We start from the raw sequence: 25746 nt of genomic DNA on the forward strand, positions 1-25746 counted from the left end.
AGAAACACACATTACAAGTTCCTATTGCTGTAAAAGACTGTAGTTCACTGATTAATTTAATTGTTTCAACTTATAAAAATATTAATAATTTGTGTATTTTATAACTGAGTATATTGCACAATATGTAAAAGCTGTTCTGGTTTTTGAGACTATGCGGAACTCTATATAGAACGTGTCATGTTTGACATGCACTCTTTAAGCGTGGGAACAGCGCCGAATTTTGAACATGTCGCTACTAAAACTCGTCCGAATTAAAGAAAAAATCCCGTAAGTATTGCATTTTATCTGTTACATTGCCTACTTTAATGAAACGTCTAGCACTTATGGTGGAGAAACCGAAGCTTCCTTAGCACCGAAATAATATGAAGCAATTGTGTTGAAAGTGATTTGGTATTTTAATTGCATATGATACGGATAAATTGGCGACATCTGCTGGACAAATCATTCGTTTGACTTGGGGATGCGAGAAATACACGAAACAATTTAAGAGAAGGAGATGTTTTAATTAGTGCGGGGAGTGTATTTCTTTTAATAATGGTTGTATTTTAAAATCAGAGCACTTTGGTATAGACTCTGCAACTCTGAATAAGCAGGATACTTCTTTTTCTAAAGCTCGTGCAGGTTCGAGTAGTCGGCTTTGAGCTTAACGTAGCTGTGTGGCATTGGACAAAAATTTGAAATAGCCAAGTTATTCAGGCAGGCTAGCTAATCTGTGCTGGCTGTTAACATTACTAGCCCGTTTATGCAAGTTATAACATCGTTTTTTTTGTTTTTTTTTTGTTACTGACTCCAGAGGATTGTAACTTTTTTTTTGTTTGCATTGCTCTCCGGAGTCATAGTGTCGCTGTGCTCAGTGACCTTTTGGGCATTTTTAAAACTGAAGTTTAAAAACTACAACGATATTTAAAGATTTAATCATCTGCTAGTTATTCTCAATAAAACCTGCAAGTTTTTACTGCTATGTGCAGGACAAATGACCTAAATCTACAGGCTCTACTATCTAGCCATTCTAAGAAATAGCACTTATATGGGTTCTACATTTTAAAATATGGCTCATGATTTGTACTTTTTTAACCCCTTGAGCAGTCTGTAATACAGCTTATTTGTTAAAGGAACAACAATTTGCATGGGACACTGCAGTCTACATGGTTTGATTAAGGATGAGGTGGTTACTCACCAGGCCAAGACCAAAGCCATCGCTCATCAAAAAAGATGTCCCACAAGCAGTTGGAAAACTAAGCACCTTAAGTCACAGATGTAGCATTTCTGATGTTTCACATGGTTATTGTCATTCATTAGTTACAATTGGGTCTATGTTATTATTTCTTTCACTTTTAACTGTCAAAACAGAGTTCAGAAATCTCGCACAGGGCTGAAGGGTTACAGTGAACGGCCTTTTATGAGTTGCTATATTTCAATTGCCCCACTTTCCTGATAGTCATCATGATATATCAGAATTTAATGACAGGAGACACAGAATGACACAGATCCATCACTGGCCAAATTATCAGTGATTTACACAGCACTAAAAATAGTTGTATAAGAGCCACTTAACACAAGAACCATTTCCTTAGCCGAGGCAGACATTTGGTGTCTGCTCCATCCATCAAGACAAGCATTAGGTTTTAATTTTATAGTGCTGTCACTAATAGATTACATGAGCTTAGTTTACAGTACATTCATAACACTCACTTGGTTATGTTCCATTAGGGCACAGTATGGCTTGAACTCAGTGTAGATTGAACTTTGATTGTACTGGGGGTGGCGAGGACCACAGACAGTCATACTAAAAGCCAGTATACCCTCAAACCATTAAAAATTAAAAATGAGTTTTTCTAATATTACAACTAGTCATTGTATCATGTCATTGTCAGAATATATTCTGAAGACTTGGAACATGTAATTGTACAATTCTGAGCTCACTCTCTTTTGCTTTGATCAGATTTTACTCCTCGCAGTCTAAACTGGAGCATCCAGTGGAAGCATTTATCAAGACCAGAAAAGAGCTGGAGGAAATACTTGTGAGAAATACTTTTTCTTTGGTCCTAAATCTTTAGAATAGGCGGAAGTGTCTTTGTCTCTATCATAGCTTCCAATTGAGGAATGATGGTTTTCATCACACTCTGAATATTCACTTCTGAAATGGCTTTTCTTTTCAGAATAGCTTGTTGCAGCAGTGTGTGTGTTTTATTTTTACTTTTCTCACAATTTCCTGCTTAAATGTTTTTGTGGTTTCTTTATAATGTATTTTATTCTGTATTTTAATTAGTCAGCAGAGGGCAGCAGTCAACAAGTACGTTTCCTCACTGGATCTGTCCTGAAGGCACACAGAGCTGAGTAAATAGATAAATTCTGTTTTTAAATGTGATTGTGTCCGAAATCAAAACTGAGGTTGTATGGGATTTGCTAAACTTTTCACTGACTGAAAATAAGTTATCATTTATTTTCCGTTTGTAGTTATTTATAGGATCAAACAGGAGTGACTGAGTTTGTTTCTGCATTTGAAGTCATTTTTTTTCTTTGACTTTTTAGCCTCTAGAACAGAGCCATCTTGGAAAAGAATTAAAGACCCCGAGGATCATTGTCAAGGTAATTTACTGGTAATAAATCAAACAGTTTAAGGAAACAGGCATTTACTTTTATATTTTCTTATGTGCTCTAATGCTTTTACATCATGCGGATAAACATAAGTACAGTATTCACATTACTGGAATTTTTCACATTGATCAGTGGGAGGCTTTAAGGCCACGTGCAAAGTAGAGTTGAGGGTTAAACAATGTCACAAGATCTATGGAAGATTAATGCTGGAGCCAGTGTTTGAAGAAACATGAAGAACTTCAGCACATATTTCCCTTTAGGTAACAGTAACTCTGTGAATGCTTTAGGAATTGGAGTTTGTGTCCCTGTTAGTTACCATTTGAGACCTTTTTACCCACATCGCATCTATTTTCTTTTCAATGTCGTTCATTTAGTCTGGTGATTGTGACCTTTTTTTTTTATTTAATTTTTTAATGAGTAAAGGAAAGCAAACAAATGCAGTCATAAGGCTGCTTGATTTTAAAGGACACCCCTTCTGCTACTACTTCACTATTTGATTTGCTTCTTCCTGTGCTATATGACATTAACAGTATCAATGGATTCTTGTTTGAGTTGCTCTCTTGTGCTCTGCAAGCTTTGGAGAAAAACAACATTTTGTTATGGTTACACAAACAAGCCAATGAGTAGATTTCCTAGGGAAAGAATTAATTTGATTATTTTAGGCACATATTCTGCCTGCAGCAGGGCAATTCTTGTGATCCAATCACACAATGGTGACTTGTGTGAAATGAATAGGGGGTATTGTCAGATGGCAAACTTGTTTTCTGATCAGGTTGTTAGAAATTATTTTAAATGGTTCCAGTAAGGGAGCTGAACAAACATGATGCACCGTGGATCCACACCCCAGGAATGTCACATTTTTGTCACATGGTGGATTTGTGAAATTTATCAGTTTTGCATAAACCTCCTTACAACAACATACTTCACAATGTCAAGGCAGATAGCTGTTGGAGAGAATCGGCGCTCTATGAGCACTGATACACACAATTTAAGTAAACAAACTGTTATTCAAAGCTTCTGAAGAGCTCTGACCTATATCTGCTGCGAGTATGAAATCCAGACAGATGATGTTGATGGCATCTTGAAGCATGATTCTTTTCTAGTGGAAAATGTTTGTTTAGATTCACCCGGCTGTAGTCTTCACACCGAGTCCATGCGCCTAGTGCAAGGGAGAGGAGAGAGCTTTATGTGGACATAGAATCAAATAGCTCTGGCTGTTGTCTTATTCTGACATGTTCATGGGGGGCACAGCATTTTAGATCTAGATGTGCCATAGTAAAATTATCAGGAAGTAGAAGAAAATACTGCAGCATTGCTTTTGTATTTACATTAATGTGCATCTTGTAATAAAACCGAATCTTAGTTTTTCTATGGACATAGTTATATGCTATGGTAAACAACTAAATGCACATACTGAATATTGATTTGACAAATTTCTTGACTATACCTAAGGTACCTAGTACTAATACATTTATAGATATACTAGTTAAATGAACTCTTTTCCACACATAGACTCAATATTCAATGGATCCAGAGTCAATTCTCTCTTTTTATTTTTTTTTATTGGATTGTGCAAACCTCACAGGGAACCTCCAACTTAAAATGAGCGGTCTGACATAAATCTATCTAAATTCAGAGCTACAGTATGGTTCCGACCGGTCGAAACACTCATAAGCAGTGCTGAGATGAGTTACGTGATTAAAGTAAAACCAAGATCTGTGAATATTGCTGGTACTGTTCGAGATAATATGCACTGTTTGGTGTCCCTCAAATTAAGACCATTGTGTTGCCTTGTTTCTCCTTTCTTCTGGGAGAACTGGGTTGTGTGGGACATGTACATTAGGGCAGATGATGTTAGCATGTGACTGTGGCAAATCCACAGACTAGTCATGGACATTTACAGTGTTATCCATAAAATATGTGCGTCACTAAACTATGAAACTTTTGTTGAAAGATTACTAATGAAATTTTAGGATAACAGTAGTTTACAAGTGTGAGATGTTTAGATGCCATGAGCTTATCAATACTTTTATTATTTAACCTTTTATTTGTAATATTAAAAAAAAAAAGTTATTTTATCCTTGTGCATGTTCAGCCTCTGCTCCCTTGGTTTTCGGCCTCCAACCTAACCTCTACTTCCTCCACCCTGACAAGCCAGCTGAGTAAATCCCCATGAACATTAAAACCCCAAAGGCCAATCCTCCAACTTCCTTACTATGTCGTCTTCTTTCTTTCCCCCACCCCCTTTTCTCCCCCCCCCCCCCCCCCCCCCCCCCTGCCTTGTCAACTCCTTTTCCGCCTTGCCCAACTATTTCTTTCCTCAAGTGCAAAGAAGCGCTTACGACTGTCCTTTAAGGTTAACAAAAGTTTCAGTAAGCATTCTAAAGAAGTCACTTTTGGTGAGCAATCAGGCCCGGGGCAAGCATAAATCCTCTGGGTGTAGTCACGGCATTACAAATACCCACAGTGCCTGTATGTGCTGATGACTACAAAATTGAAAAAGAAAGGCCCTAATAATTCTGAGGCAAGTTTCCCGCAGCAGTAGGTATTGATTATTTGTGTGTAGTGAGAGATTTGGAAAATTCAATTAAAGGAGTTGTGCAAAGGATTCATAAATTCAGACCTTCCAACCCGTATCGAGACATGGTTATGTTCTAAATCAATGCTGCACTTCACAATATATTTTCTTAGGAACATAAAAATAAATAACATTTAAACAGTTCTGCTTACTACAGAAACAAATTTTATTTTCTCTGAAGCTTTTAAGTAACAGCCACGAACCGACTTGTGCACATCTTCAGGGCGGTAACATATTTTTATTGCAGTTCATTCTATAAGAAAATCCTATATAATATGAATTTTGAAATGACAAAATGAAGGGAAAGGGGACTGCTCAGCAGTGTAAAAATTGATCAGGGCAGATGGGGCCATGTTGGACAAGATTTGTATGTCAGCCGTAATGGGCTGTATTAAAAAGATTTCTTAAAATGTCATAAAAGTGATGGGACCGTGTCACAGGTCGTGGGCTGCTAGCCCAGTCTGCTCCCGGACTCTGGCACATCAATCCTAGGAGCCCTCATGGACAGATGCCACCTACCCACCAGGAGTTTTATGTTTTCTGATTGAACCCGTGGTCGTAATTAAAGGGGGGAGTTGTGTATGAGGTTGTTTTGGTCCGACTCAAGCTGCTGGCGTTCGATCGACACAGGGGGTTGCGGAGTAAGCAATCTTTTCAGACCTGATTTCTGATTTTCTGAATGCCATTGCATTTTAACTCGGAAAGCAAGAATGAATTCTTTTATTTATTTATTTTTTTTTGCATCAGATAAGTGACTCTGCTGAAAAAAGGAAAAATAACTGAAGAATGTTGGTAAGAGTTTAAATACAAAGTCAACTTTACATTTAGTAATGTCTTTTCTTAGTGTTGGGTATTTAAAGTTACCCATCTGTGAAAAATATGCCGTCTGTTAGCATTTTTTTCCCCCCTGTCTGTCTCTTTCTCTGGTATTTGTGAACCTTCAATCTTAACACTGACTGTGGTGTGTGTGTGTGTGTATGTAATATCACTGGGTGCCAGTGGGGTTACAATCATGTTTTCCTCTCCAATATTCCCCAGGTTTTTGTTAGCGAGGCATCTCAGCTGTTGACAGCTAATGGAATTGCTCTTCACCTCTTGTGCTTATGATCCCGCGGAGAAAAAGCAGGAGATGAATGTGGAATCTGTGCTTTCAGTTGTGAGGCTGAGATGTCTTGGAAGCCGTCATTCATTTGCAGAAATGTCTGAAATGGTAGCAGCGAACAAATCCACTGACATATCAGCCCTCATGTACCTGCTGTAGCCTCTGTCTGGCAGCTGACAAGTGTTGATTCTACAGTAACTACAATGCTGCAGCACTGTGCAAATGATGTTCTTCCAGATAGAAAACCCTCGTCTTCTTCATGGCTAAAAGTATGCAATCCTTCTCACCTGTGCAGTTTAACACCTTTGAAAAGTAAAGGTGAGGAGGGGGGGACAAACTGTCTCACACAACACAGTAGTCTCTTTATTTGGCGCTGCCTGGGAAGACCAAGGCCTCCTGCTGCCCGAGTCGACCTAAGCAACAGCTGGTGTTTGCAGCAACATTTCCTATTTCTGCCTAAGGTGGATCGTGTAACTCTCACTTTATCACCCTTAGAGGCCATGTGAAGGACAAAGCAAGCACATCCATAAACAAAACTAATGTTTTGATACAAGCCCATTAGGACATTGATGGAGGGATCCATGGTGGTTTTGCACTCATATTGTAGCACATCTACATATTCCTTATACCAACAGTTTCTAAAACTATAGGTTGGGATCCAAAGTTGTTAGATGTTCTTCTGCCAAGATGAATGATGTCTATTAGTAATCACTGGTCCCTTAGGGAACACTTCTTCATCTCCAATTAACACAGCCTTCATCTATGAAACACTATCTACACCAGGTGCCTGCGTTTAGTCCAAGTTTTAGAGCCACATAAACGAGAGACATACAGTAAATCCTGGATAACTAGTCAGAGTCTGTAAGCAGTAACAGAGTTTATTTTCTTTGTAGTTTTAAAAATGAATTAATTATTTAACTTAATTTCACTTTTTCTTATTCTTTTTATTCAGTAGCACCAATTTAAGTGATTTTAAAAAGTCCTCTATCAGACAAAAGTGGTTGTGAATATCATTTTTGAGTTTTGATGTTCAAAAATGAATATGTCTCAAATTGCTTCAATAGAGCTTTTATTATTTAGCTTTATTAATGTCTGTGTTTGGGAATATGGTGTCACATATTGCAGTGTCTCACACCTTTTTCATATTTTGTTTCTAAATGTTGTACAATATACAATGTGGTTAGTTTTTTTAGTAGCAATATATCTTTTTACTTTTTCGTCAATGAATCAGTTGCTTATAATATCATAACACTTTTGTAAGAAATGTCAAACAAAAGATCTACACACTGCACTCAAAGCTCCTGGGTCTGCTTTTTAGTCCAGCGCCTGCAGAAGTTTATTTGGATATGCTCAAGGGCTCAAATGTCAAGAGAAGAGAAGGTGCAAATCTTCATATTTTAAAAGCTGAAACAAGCAACTTTGGATGAGTTTTGCTTGACAGAATTTATTAGTAAACGGATTGATAATTGATTACTCATTTACTAAAGTGTGGAATATTGTCGATGAAAATGTGCCAATTTTTCATTGAAAGGACAGAACCAGAAGGGCACGACATGCATGTAGCCAGGATTCAAACGGTACACGATGCGGTTCTAAGGTACATGTCCTAACCACTTCACTACCAAACATACCCCATTTATCTGTATTTCCTTACTAACTGCTATTTCAAAACTAGGAAGTGGCAAATTATTTGCCCCCCACATGCTTCTACATGCGTTGACATTGTATCATAAGCATGTGTAATAAAAGGGCCGTGCCATTGTAGCAACAGTTAACTGCGATTTTCGACTCTTACTGGCCACCAGCCGAGAGCCTCAGATGCACAGGCAACCCTCAATGACCTGATAACATTTATAGTTGTAATGGATTTTTTTATGCCTGTCATTAACTCGCTCAGAGATTGGAAAAAGAAATTGCTGGTACCTTTTTCTGTGGTATTTCAACTTTATAGCATTATGTTGAGATTTGTCACATTCCACCGTCTCTTTTTAAGGCCTCCCCTGTCACTGGTTTTGTTTTAAATGTACGGGTCTTTTGTGCAGGACTCTTGTAGTATCCAGGACTTGTAATGAATATTTAATGATGTTGAGTAAAAGCTTTGAAAGATATAATTTCTGTCCAATTATTAGCTCTGTCTCTGCCAGACTGTTGGGGGTGATTTAGCAGACTTAGTTAATGTAGCAGCTTGTAATGAAACCATTTAACAATGTGGCAATAACACAGGTGTTCACTTTAGGTCACTGAGAAATTGAATTTTTATTTTCCAAAACTATGTTTGAACAAAATATCTTAAGCGATGGATAAAAATATACGATAAAAAACTGTAAACAACAAAGTTCTGATGAATAGATATTGAACAAGTAGACCTGAGTATGGTCCCATCAGGTATGTGTTTAATCCCAGTATGCCCGGGAGGTATTGAGGATTTAAAAAAAAAAAAAAAAAAAAGACAGAAAAAAAACCCACACTTTCATTGACTCCATCACCACCACAAATTCTGGCTATAAAGTTGACTAAATTAAACTTATTACAACAGGTTTTCCCGTTTTTGTGGACACCTCCTTTAACTTGAGCATCCATGCGCTGAGATATCTGAACTCCGTTGCATTGGCTGCACAGTCCTTATCTACTGCATGTTTACTGGTGATGTTCCCAAAATGACTGAAACAGTGTAATGTGAAGGCAAAGGTCGAAGCCAAAGTAACTGAAGAAGACGTATATTTCAAATGACCTAAGTCATGTGGTAAATGGGGAAATATAAGAAAAGTAAAAACTGAGGGAGCTTCAATATTTACAGATTCATTACAGAAATTTTACAAAACCCTTTCCTTTTACTTGATGTCACAGCTCTTCTGCATCAGCATTTTGCAATACAGTAATTTTCTTGTCAGCAAGATGCCTTAATAAGCAGGGGTATTTTTGTACTTGGTGCACGGTGGCATGAGTGAAAAGCCTCACGTGCATGATGAGCACGAGGTCTAGCAACATTCCCCTTCCTGAAGCAAAAATAGTTAAAAATCTCCTCTTTTGGCACCACTTAGTTGTTCTTCTTCTGGCTCTTTCTGCTTGGTGGCCCGCTGAACTGAACAATGGTGAAATATATATATGTTCCCAAAAAGTGCAGGAAAGCGGTAGTAGACACCAACACAGGAAACAAGTCAGGCAGATGCGGTGGAGGGACCAGGATTACACTTGCGATGCTCAGACCAGCCATGACTGCGATGCTGATGTAGAACTGCAACACGGAGAGTTGAGTTAAATTAGATCAAACATTGTGTGGAGTTCAGGATCAAATGTTTTAAGACTTTACAAAGCCAGGCTGAAGAGAAATAACTATGGTACCACTTTAGAGCAATATAAAACGAGAGTTTAAACAAATGACTTTACGAATAATATTAACTCATGGTCCATTTAGTTGCTTTCAACAGCATCTCATTGTCTTCAGCAATGAATGAAGTTTTCTATCTAGTATCATGTGACTTGGTATGTAACCTCTGTCACAACATGTAACTGAGGTCATATACTAAGTGTGATGGTATGTACTTAGGGATTGCCATTTATATATTTCCCATCTCTCAAACAAGATAACTGAGGAAACTTAGAAAAGCAGCAGAAATGACCTTTGGTGCTCAATCACCAAGTTCCCTGTATGTTAGATCATCACTGAGCTTCTCTCCATTCCAGAAGAAGACAAAGCTCTTAACAAGAAAGAGAAACTCTTTCAAGACGCACTCATTTACGACTTAACTCACATAGCCTTAAAAATTTTTTAATATTTTCTATGGCTCCTTAGAATATTCTTAATATAAAAACCTGTGTTACAAATTGTGCTGTGGTGTTTATCAGATATGGGTATTCGCCATGCAGGGAGGGTCTAACAATAGGTGACCTAGGGAGGAAAATGTATCTTATCCTATGTAAAATGCTGAAATCCCTTCAAAGACTTTGTGGAGTATGGACTAGCCTTGGCTTAAAGTACTGCCTTTTTTTTCCCTATACCAGACACTGAGCTGGACACACCGACGACAGTGAGAGAGTGACGTCATTTGCGTGTCCATTTGGGCTTTATGGGCCACATATAAGCCAGTGAGTAACATGGAGGAAACACCTCACATCCCTGCTTACCGTCACCACCCCGCTCCCATGAAACCTTATCGCCTTCATTGGGCCTCGCTATTTATGCTGCTTGTGTAAATAAATATATCTAGGCAAACCTGTGTTAATGACATGCGCTATAAAAAGACACCTTCTCTTAATCTCTGACACCCTACCGGTGCCCCTGTCACTAAGGGGCTGGCAATGCAGCAACTTCAGATGTTGTGGAAACTTAAATAAGTGATAAATAATTCTTCGGCTGGCAGTGGCTTTCATCCACGGACAGCTTAGACAGCTTACAGCGGCACATGAGCTTTATTTATACAGTTGGGTATATCTTCTCACACTGTTGCAATTTAGGGTCTAGTGCCACTTTCAAAGTTACAAGCCATCTGGGATCCTGAAATCAGCACCCGTTGTAATGCAGATGCATCAGCTGAGTATACTCCCCCCCTCCATGTACAAGAACAAACACGAACTATTAATTTATCAAGTAGCTTTGTTTACTGTTAGCTAAGCAGTGTCTAATCTGAAGCAAACTTACAGCATAAAGGAAGCTATTTTTATGTGTCCAAGGTCTAATCATTTATCATTCTGGTGACCCCTAGAGGTGGTGTCAAAAAGCTCTTCGGTATACAAGAAGGCATGCCGCAAGTGACCCAGGAACATTTGTGACGAACTGAGGGTCACAAATCCCTCCAATTTCAACAGAATTTACCCAAATCTTTAGATAGAAAAGGTTTTAGTATTGTGTTATTTTAAAGATGTTATCAAAATTATAGAGAGACTTTAGGTCTTTGTAAATGCTCCGTTTGTTTGTGGTAAACCGAAATACAATCCTGCAATTATATCTGTGTGAATTCAATAATCTCATTTACCAGTCTTTATTAGAAACTAACTCGACATTCAGCTGGAACCTTTTCTAACTACAAATTCACATTTTATTGTATCCTTCACAACTTTTGATACCAACAATAATTATATACAATAGTGTTTGGTGATATTGATAACCCCCCCCTTTTTTAAATGTATCAATACACCACTGAAAATGTTGTTTGTAGACAACCACATTTAGCCTGGTGCCTATTACACCATCATTGTTAGGTATTGTACAGTTGGTTACCATACCGTGGTTTGAATACTGACCTTCCATCTCACTGTGCAGGCCATCTCCGTTTTGGAAAGGCAGAAAATCAATTTATAGTAGGCAACCAGTCTCAGCTTTTCCTCCGAACAGTGCTCTAGTGCAGACAGCAGGTAGATGCTGAGGAAGAGGAAGGCCAGCCAGGTCACAGCATAGGGCATCAGCAGACCGTCTTTCATAAACAGGGGCAGCATGCTGCACAGTGGGAGGACAAGAACAATAGTGCATTTACAGTTTAGCCATTTGCGTTGGTCTTTATCTTGAGCAAGGCATTATGACTCTAGGCCAACGTGGAATAAAAGCAGCCATTGCTGTTTATACAGCATGCAATGCGTAACTGTCGCTCTGATTAAAAGGACACACACACACACATATATATATATATATACACACACAATATAAAGTAAATACAATAATTCAGTATCATGTTTTTTGAAAGAATGGCAACAGTAAACCGCACAGCATTTATCCAGCAGGCCTGCACAAGCTTTCTGTCCCCTGAGGTGAGGGGCTGTGACATTCATGCCAAGCTTATCTTAGTTTAGCAGAGGGGCATGGACAAGAACAACAGTTCACTCATAGTAAATCGCATATCAGCCCTGCTTGTAAAAATCTATCTACTCCCCACAAACTACTCATTCTGTTTTTTTTTTTCTCCTAACAAAAATGTTCCATTCAGTAGATAATAGTTTAACATTTTCTAAATACATACTTCTTTAATTTGAAACAATAGCTGCCTTCTGTCCTTTAAATGGCTATGGTTAAGCATTCGTTCAGCCAATTATGCTAACAAGAGATGTATTTTTTGTGTGTGTGTGTGTGTGTGTGTGTGTGTGTGTGGCAGAGCCAGTAGACTAGAGGATGCAGATAATGTGAAAGTCCAAGTCAGACTGTACTGAGAAGCAGCTAAGAATGACCTCCTGTCACTACACAATGCACACTTAGACAAAAGGCATGTAGACTATGCTATGTAATCCCCAGATATCCTTATACTAAACCACACACACAACAATTAGTGCTGCCGGAAGAATTTAACAACAGCTGGTGAAAGCTAGATGGAGCATTTGCAGCACTACTTGCCTTTTCCACTCATGATCCTCAGCTCAACCCACATCACAGATCCATTTAGCTTTATTAGGATTATTTCTATGGCATTTCTGATTGGATGGTTAACGGTGGGGAGGGACAGAAAAGACTGAGACAGGAAGGGATGACATCGACATTGCAGTTATACATCATGTGCCAACTTAGCCGCAAGGACACCCAGCATATTAATTTCAATCTTAACTTTAAAATTCAGGGCAAGTTCTGCTTGTCTTGATCTTGTCTAAATGATAGCACAAGGCATATCTTCCTTAATGCTTAAAAATATATCTCCTTTTGCACAATCTGGCTATCTCTGAGAGCAAGAGGTAATGGCATGCAATCCCAAAACATCCATCACAAATCCAAAACACGTCCTAGTTAAGGTCTGAGCAGATGTCACTGGCACTGCCAACCTAAGAAAGCGACGCCTGGCAAACAAGTCATTTGTGAAGCAGACAGCACCCCTAGTGTAAACTAAAGGGTCAATGTCAAGAGTTTGTAATGCATGAAGTACTTTTATGAGCATGAATGCGAAACTAGTAGATTACATTCTTATTTATAAATCCCATTTGCAGGAAATTTGGGAGGTTTAAAACTTTTTACAATAAAAAATTGTTTAACATGAAATTGAATTTACACAGTACACAGTGTCCTAACTTTTCTGCTAATGGGTCTTGTAGACTCTGCAATGAAAAGTTAGTGAGTCTCTGATATATGTAACAATTGCAATTTGAATATGAATAGTGATCTTTCCTTCACATCGTTTTACCTGAACGTTGAGGCCTGAAGGAACCAAATAGCTATCAGGGGTAGATCGCTCAGCAGGAGGCAGACAGGCCTAGAAAAAGATCAAGATTGCTGTTATATATAAGATGTATTCTATTTACTGTAAGACTGAAATTAATGACATCTCAGGTTGGAAGATATAAACAGCTATCATATGTACAATTTTACAGCTACTAAACTGTTGCAGTGCCCCATGAATTCCTTTGTAGCAGCCCTTCACAAGAGCAGCCAGCATTTGTTCAGTTTCACATCCTTTTAGTTTAACTGCACAGGCGTGTCTGGTGCTGTAAAGACCTCCAGTAACTGTCGCTCCAACCTTTTCCTTTTGTTTCTTTTACTTTTTTAATTTCAAATTTAAGATGTCCAAATCTTGGCTGTGATAAATATATGGCATGGTGTGTGTCTTTGTAGTAGGCCTACTGTTAACTGAGCTGGGTTGCTAATGCGAGTTGTACGCTCTGCTTCGAAGGGGGTACTTTCCACCGGTCCCTGAACCCATAATTACAGCCAGTGCTCTTTGGCGATCCTGTTACAGCCCAATAATTGATCCTGCGCAAACAACACCCTGAGCTGCTGCCTGCCATTCTTTCCTAATCCCTGAACATGCATTACTGATTGATTTTGAGGGACAGGTGGGAGATATAACTCAATAGTTAATAAAGCAACAATCTACCCTAATCTAGATTAATAGATGAGCCCAGATCTAGGAACCAAATCCCTCCCTGTCACATCTACCCTAGGCCTCACTCTTTACCTACAGCCGATAGCTTACTGCCACATATTGAGGCAAATGGTAATGAACTACACACATGCACATTAGGGCACATTCACCCTGAAAAGAGGTGAATATGTAAAGTGTGCGGGAGATTGCATGTTGTTTCATACACTGGTGAGACAAAATAAAATTGAACATGTCCAATTGGAAGAAGGACCCGTTCAAAAGGGTATCAGAAACCAAAGCACAGCACATTGGCTTGTAATGCTCATAGAGATGATTTTACAACTCTCTAAAGATACCACAGTGGGAAATGTTTTCACCTTTTGCTATGTTTTTAAGGTAACCAGCATCCATAACCAATTAACCAGGAACACGTGCTCGCATTAATGTGATCTGCCATCACAGCACCTTGCTTGTTTACATTGCATTATAGTTAAACCACATTAAACTTCTTTTACACACGGTGTCTTATTTTAAATGGACCCTCCTTAACGGCCCCCTTCAATGTGGTCACGTTATTGGGAGCGAATATCAGTGTCAATGCTGCCTTTCACGTGTGCAAGTACTGCATTTGCTTGGTTAAATATGACCCAGTGCCATGCCACATATCATGACGATGGAAGCTGAGACTGCTGCTTTTGTGTCTGCAGTGCTGAGTGTGATGACAGAGGTGAACAACTACTCCGTTAACAAGTCTGTAGCTAAAGAGATAGTTGCTCTGCATCTCTGGTTGTACAGTAGGAGAATTTTGTCATTTTAACAAAGTTCAAAAATATTTAACTCTACAACAACCTGCATTAAAACAAACAGAGATTTGTAGTGGGCATGTGGCAAACGGCTTCTTAAAGAGTAGAAGTTAAATCTCAACTCCTCAATATCTGAGACACCACCACCATCTGAGACCAAAACGTACTATTTACATAAAGGTTGGTTGTTGTTGCATGTCACTCAGTGAAACCTCCAGAAGTTATACTGTAGTTATCGTCTCTGTACTTACAAGGCAGCCAAAAGTATGGACTTCTCGTGGACTTGATAGGAGAAGAGGAAAAATGCCAGAGAGGAATTGGCCTGAAAGTGACAATGAGATAGTCAGACAGTTTAACAACTGATGCAGATATTTAACAATAATACTTCATAGGATTCTTAAATAAAGCACACGGGTATCAATCCTCTTTACATTATGTTGAGCTGACATGTCATTAGTTGAAAAACAGGTCTCATCTCTATGTAAGAAGACAGTGCATTCAGCATGGTACTGAAATAAGTTGTAGCAGACAGGTTGGTGTATTCATGCCAGAAACCCTCACCAAGGCCAATTTAAACTGCCAGAAGGTGGGCTTCATCAGAAGTCTGATAGACGACGGCAGGACTGCCAGGAGAGTGCAGGCAAAACTGGAAAAACAATACAAATAAACATTGAGATTAACTCACATCTGCACTGTCAGAAAGAAAAATACAAAAATCCTGAACATAAACCAGTGGGAGAGGAGATTCGTGCAGTATAAAACATACAACAGAAGACTTTTGGAATATAAAATCAATTTGGAGACAGTATTAAATATATGATTTTGCACATGTGTATATATGTGCATCTTTCCATTCAGTTGACATGGCTTGGTGTATAAACTGATGACAACATCACTAGAACATGGACAAACGACAAAGCAGGATTCGTTTTTGCACAGTTGCACAAGATCATATGATTTGTTGTTGTTAAAGCCAAGTGTTCTATCTGTCAAGCCAGAAACTATCTTACAGCCAGCCTCTGCAAAAACGGCACCGGCTGCATGGGAAAGGACCATATAGGGGCCCCTTTGGGTTACGTACATTAGTTTAACCCTTTAGTTGTCACCTGCTGGATGTGTGACTGTGCTGAGCTGCTGGGCGGCAAGTTAGTTCAAGGTGTCAGGGCTTCAATGTGTCTGTGCTACAATTCGTGGTTGTGAGCATGTGAATGTAGACATAACTACTGTACATAAAGAGACAGAAGGATGGATAGTAGTAATAACAGACAAGTAAGTAGGTATTTAATGAGTATGAAAACAAGCCTGTTATGTGTAGGGCAGGGTTTTGGAGTCCGGAAAGACATGTATCACTTTTCACAGCTGATTCATTCTATGTACACAGTATACCCACACCAGAGCATTTAGCAATCCATTGCTTGTGCCAAAAAGACAAGAGGGTTTTTCATTTGTTTGACATACACTACAGTCAAAGAAGTCCAGCTTAATCCCTGGACTTAGCAGTCTGGCAGAAACGTGTCCATACTGCGAACATGGGGCCCCTAAATTTAGTCTGCTGAGTTATTTAAGCAGACTCCACCATCACACGACTGCTACATTGACTTTCTCCTGTTGCTGTGATTGGACAGATTCTCAGCTTTTGGTCAAAGTAACTTTTCCATAGTTTGTGGAGGGCTTCAGTTGGCAGAGGCACAAGATGAGTTTAACGTGCCGCTTGGTGTTTACTACGTCTTCTCCCCGGATTGCACCATTCATTTGTTTCTGTCACTCATGAAAACCCGACGTCATCTAATAAAGAACATAATGCTATCGGATTGATTTACTCTGCTATATCTGTATGTGACACATGCTTTGAAACTTCCTTTGGGCAAGTTAACCCGTCGTCGCCACATTTCCAAAAACAGCTGTGACTTCATGTTTAGAGGTTCCTCACAAGATGTTTCCTTAAGGGATGATCTTACTTCCAATCTGCTGGATCACAGTCTTCTTTCCCTTGGGCATGCTCTGCTTTCCCAGGAAATGAAAGGAGCGCAAACAAGAGACAGGAGGGGGGGGGGGAGTCGAGAGACGAAAGATGGACGACACAGCAAAAGAAAATGAAAAGACAAGAGACGGGAGACAGAACAGAGAGCTTGTTAGATAGATGGAGAGATTACCTGAAGTACAGCTGAGAGTCACTGGACAGAATGGATCTGATCTTTATCACGGTATTCAAGCTGCACCACACATTGGCCACCTTATCCTACACACACACACACACACACACACACCACTTGGTTAAATTCCAAAATGTGTTAAGATGGTAGCACAAATGCCTTGACATCTGTGTACGTAACTCAATTCGGAAATGCATTTTGAATAGAAACCAAATTAGTGGTGCCGCTGTAAGTAGCTATTTCAACACTGAAGGGGCTATAAAAAGTCCATGGAGAAATTTGTATGTAACCTCCTTCATCGTAAATTTACTCCCCTTTCAGAAAAAGCATGAAACTTATTTGTAAACTTAGCGACACAAGGTCAAGTGTCAAACCAGAGATTCTGCATGACCAGCAGATAAAGACCAACCACAGACCAGTGCTGAAAAATATACTGTGTCAATATGTCATACAGTTGGCTGCATGGTTAAATTTCAGTTTTTTAGCAAACAAATATTTATTATTAATATTTCCACTTAGACTAAAATAACTAAAAACATTGATTCTTTAGCAAAACAAAAAATAAAACAGTGCCAACATCCCAGGTTCAGTTCATGTTGTTTTATAAATAACCCACAAAATCAGACCTTTGGTTTATGAATGACACAGAAGTTATGTTACAACTTCAGTACCAGCCTAAACTTGCAGTTTATAAGCTCGGAGATCAGTTCAGGAGGGCGTTGCTGAGCGATTCAGTTGATTTAAGTGCTTAAGCAGTTGTGCAGGGATCAGATGATCTTGAGGCCCAAGCTGCCACTGTGCACGATGATATCACACAACACAGAGGCAGTGTCCCTAGATCAGCTTTAGGATTCCACTGTGAATAGTTCCTCCATGTGGCCCTCTCTAGAAAAACTATTTCTGGCCTTGCCTGTGCTCCAACTGCTCGCAGCACAGCACAGCTGTGTGGATCTTAATGGCAGCTTAGTCAGCAGCACTGGGCCATCCAGTGCTGTGTTGTCTCAGCCCCATCCCTCTGTCTTTCCTCTCTGCCTGCCTGCTCCAAAAACCCCTATGGGAATTTTACTGGATGCCACTGATCACAACATATGAGCAAGAGGGGGGTCCCATCAGCAAATGTAAGGTGGCGAGAGCAGTGCAGCTCCTTCACCTATAAGCTAGCTTGGAATTTCACGGGGAGAAACCTTTGGTGCCATTTTTGTGACCAGACGGCAACGTGAGACGCTAGAATGCAGCTCGGTGGGTAAACTTACAACTGCTCCCTCCCAGAAGCCGCCAAGACCACCCGTCACCAGTTCTCCTCTTCCCCACCACCCCTTCTCACCCCTGTCCCCTTGTCCGAAGCTTCTGCATATGTGCACAATTTGTTCAGGACGACTCACCCCTGCAGCCTCATGCTGTCGTCAAAGGAGAGTATAGTATCTCTCACACCCTGTGTATTATATTTGCATCATCTTCTTGAACAAATACTGCTGCAGCGCACGATGCCACCGCTCCCCTGGTAGAATTTCCAATTACTTCTTACATCCATGACACCTTGTGGTTGGTGCAACCTCAGGGATTTTGACAGAAGGGGGCTTACAGGGTTTCAGAAATGAGGGCTGCAAACCTTGGCCTCTGAGTTGTCAGTCATAGGTTCAAGCATAGAGATACATGCATACACTTTGCTTCTACTGCCTCCATTACTTTCAATACTACTGACTGTGGCAGGGTTTCAAGGCAATTAAATATGAACATATTTTCGCATGAGCTATAAAACTGTCTATAGATTGCTTGTGAAAGAAGTGGTCAGATGTCCGATGTGCTGTCATACACCTTTACAGTCGGCCCCAGTCATCAGCCCCATATGGCTAGAACATAGCTGCGCTATTTAGTGCTGAAAACATCCTGACTATAAATTAGTTTGATTTATGTATATCCTCCCACAGTACGTTGCGAACCCCAGTAAACTCCCAGAGATTGAAAATGATCTCCTGACCTTCCACCATTTTATTCCACTGTTTTCTTTGATCCCACAGGGTATCCATTTCTGACTGGCTAAGCACGGGACGCTAGAGGGGTGTTCAACATGCTGAGAGTATGGAACAAAGTGTCAGGCATGAGGAAGAGTCTATGCGTCATGCTGTAACCTGTTAAAAGTCCCGTGAAATGAGGACACCCCAGACATATGTCACTTCAGTCATTGTCGACTGATCCTACACAAGCAGCAATAATAAGGCTGTGACTGCAAAATCTTGTAATATCACACAGCCTCTCTCTTTTTAACTGGATCATAGTTTAAAATGACTCCCCACTGTCTTATAATTTTCCCACCGAAATTACAGCAACCTAAAGCCTGAAAACACCTTCTGGTCATTTAGTTCACAACGCAAAGCGTCCAAAAGAAAAAACAAAAGATTATTTTCCTATCAGTAGCCAAATGTGGAAAGAAGAATGTAACCAAGTAAATTTCTTCAAGTATTTTGTGAAGTTTAATTTTTAGCTAAATGTATTTACATTTTATGTGAACTTATACCTCTACCACACAACACTTCAGAAACAAATAAATAATTTTGATACTTTTGATAGTTTAACTGCCATATTCTTACCTTTCCTCAATGTCTGATTTCTAGCACTAATTACTTAATAAACTTACTTAAGAAGTGTCCCAAAGCCTAAGTCTAGTCCTTAAAACACTAGGCTTCAGTTTTCAGAATAATGTAAAATCTCTGTGGGAGCGTAACAAAACAGTATGTGTACATTCCTTAGGCTCTCATTTTTTTATTGTATGACAATAATAGTGTTTGTAATATCACTATATTCAAATTAGAATCACAGGCACATTTATTTGTAACTATGGGACAGAGAGAAGATCAGCCATTTGTGCCACCTCAAAGGCAAGAAAGGCTGCAGAGAAAACTGTCCCATGAAATGCTCATGAGAATATACATGTATGGCTCCTCTCATCTTTAGGCCAAAGTGGTCTAACATTGGTTAGGCTAGTGTACATATTAATCAGCTGTCAAGAGATATTTACATCACCCATGTTTATTTTTTAAATGACACATTGTGATGCGAGCAGAAAGCCCCTATTCCTACAGGCGTGCATGACAATACTACTTTTATAGCACTTGGTCTTAGGAAAAGATTAAGCTCCTCAGTTGTGGATTTCAGGCATTCAAGAAGCTCTACTGTACCTCAAACAGACCACGCGCCACGGGAAAGATCCTCCTGGCAACCTGCGAGGCCTGGTTGGGGTCAGGCAGGAAGGGCAACCAGCAGAGGGCAAAAGTCACCAACACTGTTGCGGCAATTCGGACCAACAGAAAGAGCCTACATGAGGAGTGTCAAACAGAGACACACTGGTTAACAAGGAGCGCGAGAGATTCAGATACACAATAAATAAAGAAAAAGAACATTCTTGACATAACTTTGACAACAATGATATAAACCCTGACATTGGCATGTAGCCCAAGTATGTGTATGTCTGCTGGGATTCCTCAAACAACTATTACACACTGTCTGCAAGTCCTAAATTTGGGATTTGACCCCTGCGTTGGGGAATGCAGTGAAAGCCATGCATCAGCTGAAAGTCTTGCGTGTATGTCAGGATATCTTGTCAGCTGTAGCCGTGAAGCTGCTGGTGAAGTTGCACACACAGGCATAGCTGAGGAGTTTGGGCATGGTGAGAGTGTCATCTGGACATATCTTCCCCCTGGCTCTTCTAATCCAGCTCCCCATTTGCCACTAAATGCCCTTGGTACATTGTTACTAGATAAACAGACACACTAGTAACAGCATCCAATCTGATTACCTCAGTTATTCTGTGGCTCTCCTGAGGACACTGCTCGCTTATAGACTGACATTACATATCTGGCGTGAGCGCTCCGTTCACACTTCTGTGCAGAGGGTCAAAACAATATACCAACGAATACACTCCTGTAGTAACTGTGATTTTACCCTATTTTTTGTTTGTGACAAAATGTGGGAGTGATTAGAGTGTGCAAGAACTATTTTGTAATAGCTTTAGCTTTATTGAGACAATAATTTTAACCATTAGTAAAAGAGAAATGTAAAATTTGTCTTTAACATTACATTATTTCTAATATGACCATCTATCTCCATTGGTCTTCTCTGTTCCATTTCGGTTCTTGGCACAACAGATTCTTTAGTTACAGTTAAGCATGACCTTTCACCACTATACAGTGGACTGAAGCAGCATACTGCTCTTTACATGTTTCTCGGGACACTGTAGGTTTCTCGTTGCTAAACAGTCAATGATGTAAGGAAATACAGAAAATAGTAGACAAAACCTTATTGCAAAAAGATTAGAGAAAGAAATTAAACAGAACGGCTGATGAAGGTCATGAAACAGATAAAGAAAAAAAGACTCATAAAAGAAGCAAATAAATAAACAGACTCACCCTCTCCCCATCAAACCCCGTTTGATGCACTTCCCCAGCAGGTAGCAGAAGAAGGGCAGCGCATGGTACAGTTCCATTTGCTTGTAGTTTAGAGCCAGGCAAAAGGCCATGGAGCCCAGTGCGTCCCAGCCCAGACCCAGACCCAAAACTCCCCAAAGGGCAAAACCCAAGCTCAAGCCATTGTACCTGATACTGTCAAGGCTGATACTGAGCTAGAAGGTTTTCAGTGTAAAACACTTTTTAGTGAGAAGTACTTTAAATAAGTCCCTGTGCTGAAATGGGACAGGCAGCAGATCTGGGGTCAGTTCATTTCAAATGCATTGAAATAAGTTATATCTCACTATAGTATGTCTGTAGTGTCTTAAGTGCTACTAAGTCTGAGAGAATATACTGTACTTGTAAGTATAATCCTTATAATCCAGTATACTACTACTACTAAGCATACTACTTAGTTATTATACAAATGTATTAGGGTCTGGGGTTTAACAATCAACAGCTGCAAATTACAAAATCAAAGTCAATAAATATTAGAAATGCAACTTTAGATAAAAGATACTGGAAATGACCATAGTCAATAAGAATTAGTCCTGGGTAGAGCAGGAAGCAAAACAGAGTGGACACCTGGAGAAAAAGAACATTGACATGTTGATGGAACACAAACCTTGTTTTTATATTTTATATTTAACTTATCTGCACAGTAAAAAGTACAACTCTTATCAAACGTGCCAACATGTACACAAAGGTGCTTGAAAGCTTACAATTACTACAGATAATAACAATAACTTAGATAATATTTGGATACATAAATGAATTCATTCAAATTAAAAACTTGTGCAGTAAATATTGGAAGCTGAAACCTAAACAATAACTTATCCTCAAGTCCATAATGGGACCTCACATGAAATAACTAAAAAGAATACAACTACAGCCAAACATACATAACAACATAACTAAATCTAATGACAGTCTGCTGGTTATTAGTATACAATGCGTCAGTGGTTATGGGTTATCACATGACAAATCACTAGAAATTATCCCTCTAAACTTACTCCATTGTAAATGTATGAAGATGGATCCAAATGTAATAATTTTCCAGAAATAATTAAATTGCAATAATTACTTAGTAATTTCCCAATTCAGAGCACTTGAGCTGTAGTCTGTTAATAAGTGTGGGCTTTTAGTAAAAAAGCTATCAGGCATTGTGACAGACTCAGTGGGCGTATTACCTTTTTGTTAGAGGATCCATCAGTCAGATGCAAGGAATATAAAACCACAGCAGGGATGTATACCAACAAATCTGCCACAAGGACTAAAACAGCAAAAAGAACCACATTACACCGTTTTGTATAACAAATAAAACAAGTTTAACACTATCCATCGGACCATTCGGACTTAGTAACACATTCAAAGTAATATGTCTCATATACTTTTTTTATTCTAATTGCTCATGGTTACTGTACCTGTAGCCCTCATGAACAACTTGTGTGTCGGACTTTCATAGCCTCTGGATTTGTGGAGCTCCACCCATTCAGGGTTTATCATCTTTGCTCTGCAGGAAAATCACAGATACCAAAATCAGAAAGTCAGATGCACTGTTTTTAATGTAGTTTTATTGTCCAGAGAACTCCATGGGGCCGCTCTTTTCTTCAGCGAACGTCCATGCATACATTCTTACATATAAGCACAGATCCAGCTATGGTATGCAGTCAGAGGAGGGTAGTCAAGACCCCAGTAGTTCAAGTCATTGTCAGTTGTGTTGAAGTACCTGAAAGAGTACAAATGCTAAATATAAGTTAATTCTGAAATTGGGCATTATATCTGTGGCACAGATATAACTGTACATCGGCATTACTTACATACCTGAGACATACTGTACTTTAAGCTTTTGCATGATCTCTGGTGATATCCTACCGGTATATTGTGGTTGCTGAAGCATGAACTAAGGCACAATTATTTATACCACACTATAAATTGCTAAATAATTTTTTTTTAATTCATTACAATATTGTCAAGTTTCATAACAAGGCTTTAGCCATCTTTTCGTGTCCCTCTGTGCCTAAAAGAGCTTGTATTTATCCCACCAGCTCCTGTGAGTACACAACTGCAGCTTCAGACTAACCATTCATGCAGAGGGAGGTTGTAGGTCACCTCCTGCCAATGTCTTTGAGCTTCATAGTCGCCAAACATTGGTGGCTTTCCCGCCCCTGTTGAAAAACGAGTCAGCGGGTGTAACTTAAATCGGATGAATGAGAAACTCCATCAATCAAAAAAAAAAAAAAAAAAAAGGACAGCATAGAAGCAGACTTAACAGACTCGTTGTAGCAACTTGCTAACAGCAACGGTCTGATCATTGTAAAGCAATTTTCTGTTAGTAGTTTACAAAAAAAATCTATTTGCTGCTTCAAATAAACATCTGTGCGTTGAAGAAGACTGTTGTGGTTAACTGAATGGTTAGCGTTACACTCTCCACACTTCCTACCTGAATATGAATTTAACGAAACGCCCCATCTCACAACAATGCCTAACAAGACACAAATAGACACGACACTCCACGTTTGCATGATTTTTGCCCGGTAAAATTAGCTTAGCAGAAATAAACGTCAAAAATCGGTTCATTGAAACACTGTTGGAATCTGTTTACATTTCCTGTTACGTCAACCATCAAGGCTACGTTTCAGCTTCTCATTGGGCAATGCAGGCTGACGTCGGCGCTTCGAGTTGCGGTGCGTTTGAAAGACGTGGAAGTGAGATATTCCTTTCCTCGCATAATCGCAGGGAGTGGATAAACTTATCCAGCGATATTTGTATCTGTTATAGCATATAGAGTTGAAATTCCTTTGTGAGTAGTGTCAACGCTTTTGCCACTAGCAACATAATACCATAATCGGTTACACTCTAGTCAGGTTATCAGACATTTCCCATGTGCTCGAATGCATCATCGTTTGAGGCGACATTTTTGACAAACTGCTGCATATTCATGGTCAAATATCTGATTCTTCAGTATTATCAAAAGGTCTTGTTCTTGAAGTTGAATTAGAAGTCCACGATTGACAGCTATGTAGTTCCACTAGGAAGTGAGCACAACAATGTTTACATTGTAATAATAATAATAATGATGATGATGATAATAATAAAGGTCATAGAATAAAGTCACTACCTGTATCAATAAATAGAAATGTAGAATAAAAAGTGTTCACCTTTCTTATTAATGCTAGTGATTATCTCCCTTTTCTTGTTAAATTTATTCATATAGCATCACGAAGCTCACGTTTCTTTAAATACAGACAAAATATAGAAAACATGGACAGTAATTAATTACAATTTCTTTTTAACCGGCAAGTAATCAAAAATGATAATGCAAGTTATAGGTATTGTTCATAAGTGTAAATATACAGTATATATGGTGATGGTAGGCCATCTTATGTGATAGTGATAAGGAAACAAGAATTGTATGAGTTCTGAAAAGAAATCTTTTGCAATAATTTCACAACCATTTACTTCTAAAGCACCACAAATATCAGGAGAAACGACTGTAACTGCACAAATGTCACTAACCTATAAATTTTATGGCAGGATACTATGTAATTAATCCACTACACGTGTGGAGCAGTAGAGGATCAGTTGTCATGTTTGCAGCTAGTTTGCTGTAACCTTCAGTATACAGGTGTGTGCGTGTGTGTGTGTGTGTGTGTGTAGATATAACAACCTTCCATCGTCCCCTCTCACAATGTAAATCTCAGCCCAGGGGCATTTTCTCCTCTGTGACCTTTTCTTCTGTTGACACCATCGTCTTTGTTCCCAAGGTGTTGGGATTTGTTGGCTGAAACATGTTCCTTATGGTTCGTGCATCAATTATGCATAAATAATAATAACCTCGGACAACTGCTGATTTGCAATGACACTTTCATTACAACGGCAGCAGCCTATAACTCACTGGCACCCATTAGTTATTAATGCCTGGCCACGCCAGCTTTACTTTGTCATTTATTGCTTCATCTCTATGCCTTTTTAAATATTCAGTAACTGCTGTACCTACATTTACTGTCTGTAATCTCCACCCACAAGAAGGCTATGGCTTGTGGTGGAGGATGACCTAGTTGTTATGGAGGCCTGGGCCATGCTTACCAATGACGTTGTAGTCTAGAATATAGTCAAGTTTGCTGAAATGGGTCAAAGTTGATCTTCTCTGCTTTGTACTAAATACAGAAATATGGTTCGGTCAAAATGCTTTTGACACATCTGTACAAGTACGTTATCCTATTATTGCTTAAAAAATAGCTTCAGTTGCTAGAATTTCCAAGTTGTACAGCTACTAAATATGCTTATAATTAGAAGAT

General features: G+C 39.2%; 1 protein-coding gene across 2 annotated transcripts; it reads right to left on the minus strand.

The window, feature by feature from the left end:
- Positions 1-8668: 8668 nt before the first annotated feature.
- On the minus strand, positions 8669-24069 carry alg6 (ALG6 alpha-1,3-glucosyltransferase). Of its 2 annotated transcripts, XM_067514187.1 has the most exons (14): positions 23889-24069; positions 23529-23613; positions 23085-23174; positions 22870-22958; positions 22636-22718; positions 21966-22030; positions 21410-21595; positions 20183-20318; positions 17007-17092; positions 15415-15499; positions 15105-15175; positions 13373-13441; positions 11520-11712; positions 8669-9513 (listed from the first exon to the last, which is right to left on the minus strand). In XM_067514187.1, the coding sequence occupies exons 1-14, from the start codon at positions 23968-23970 to the stop codon at positions 9316-9318; spliced, it is 1518 nt and encodes a 505-aa protein (XP_067370288.1). In that variant the 5' UTR covers positions 23971-24069; the 3' UTR covers positions 8669-9315. The 2 variants fall into 2 exon arrangements, with proteins under 2 accessions (XP_067370288.1, XP_067370290.1); XM_067514189.1 differs by lacking the exons at positions 23529-23613; positions 23889-24069 and adding an exon at positions 23270-23510.
- Positions 24070-25746: the final 1677 nt, after the last annotated feature.

The sequence above is a fragment of the Channa argus genome, chromosome 8 (assembly GCF_033026475.1).
Source record: "Channa argus isolate prfri chromosome 8, Channa argus male v1.0, whole genome shotgun sequence".
In the NCBI taxonomy this organism is placed as follows: Eukaryota; Metazoa; Chordata; class Actinopteri; order Anabantiformes; family Channidae; genus Channa; species Channa argus.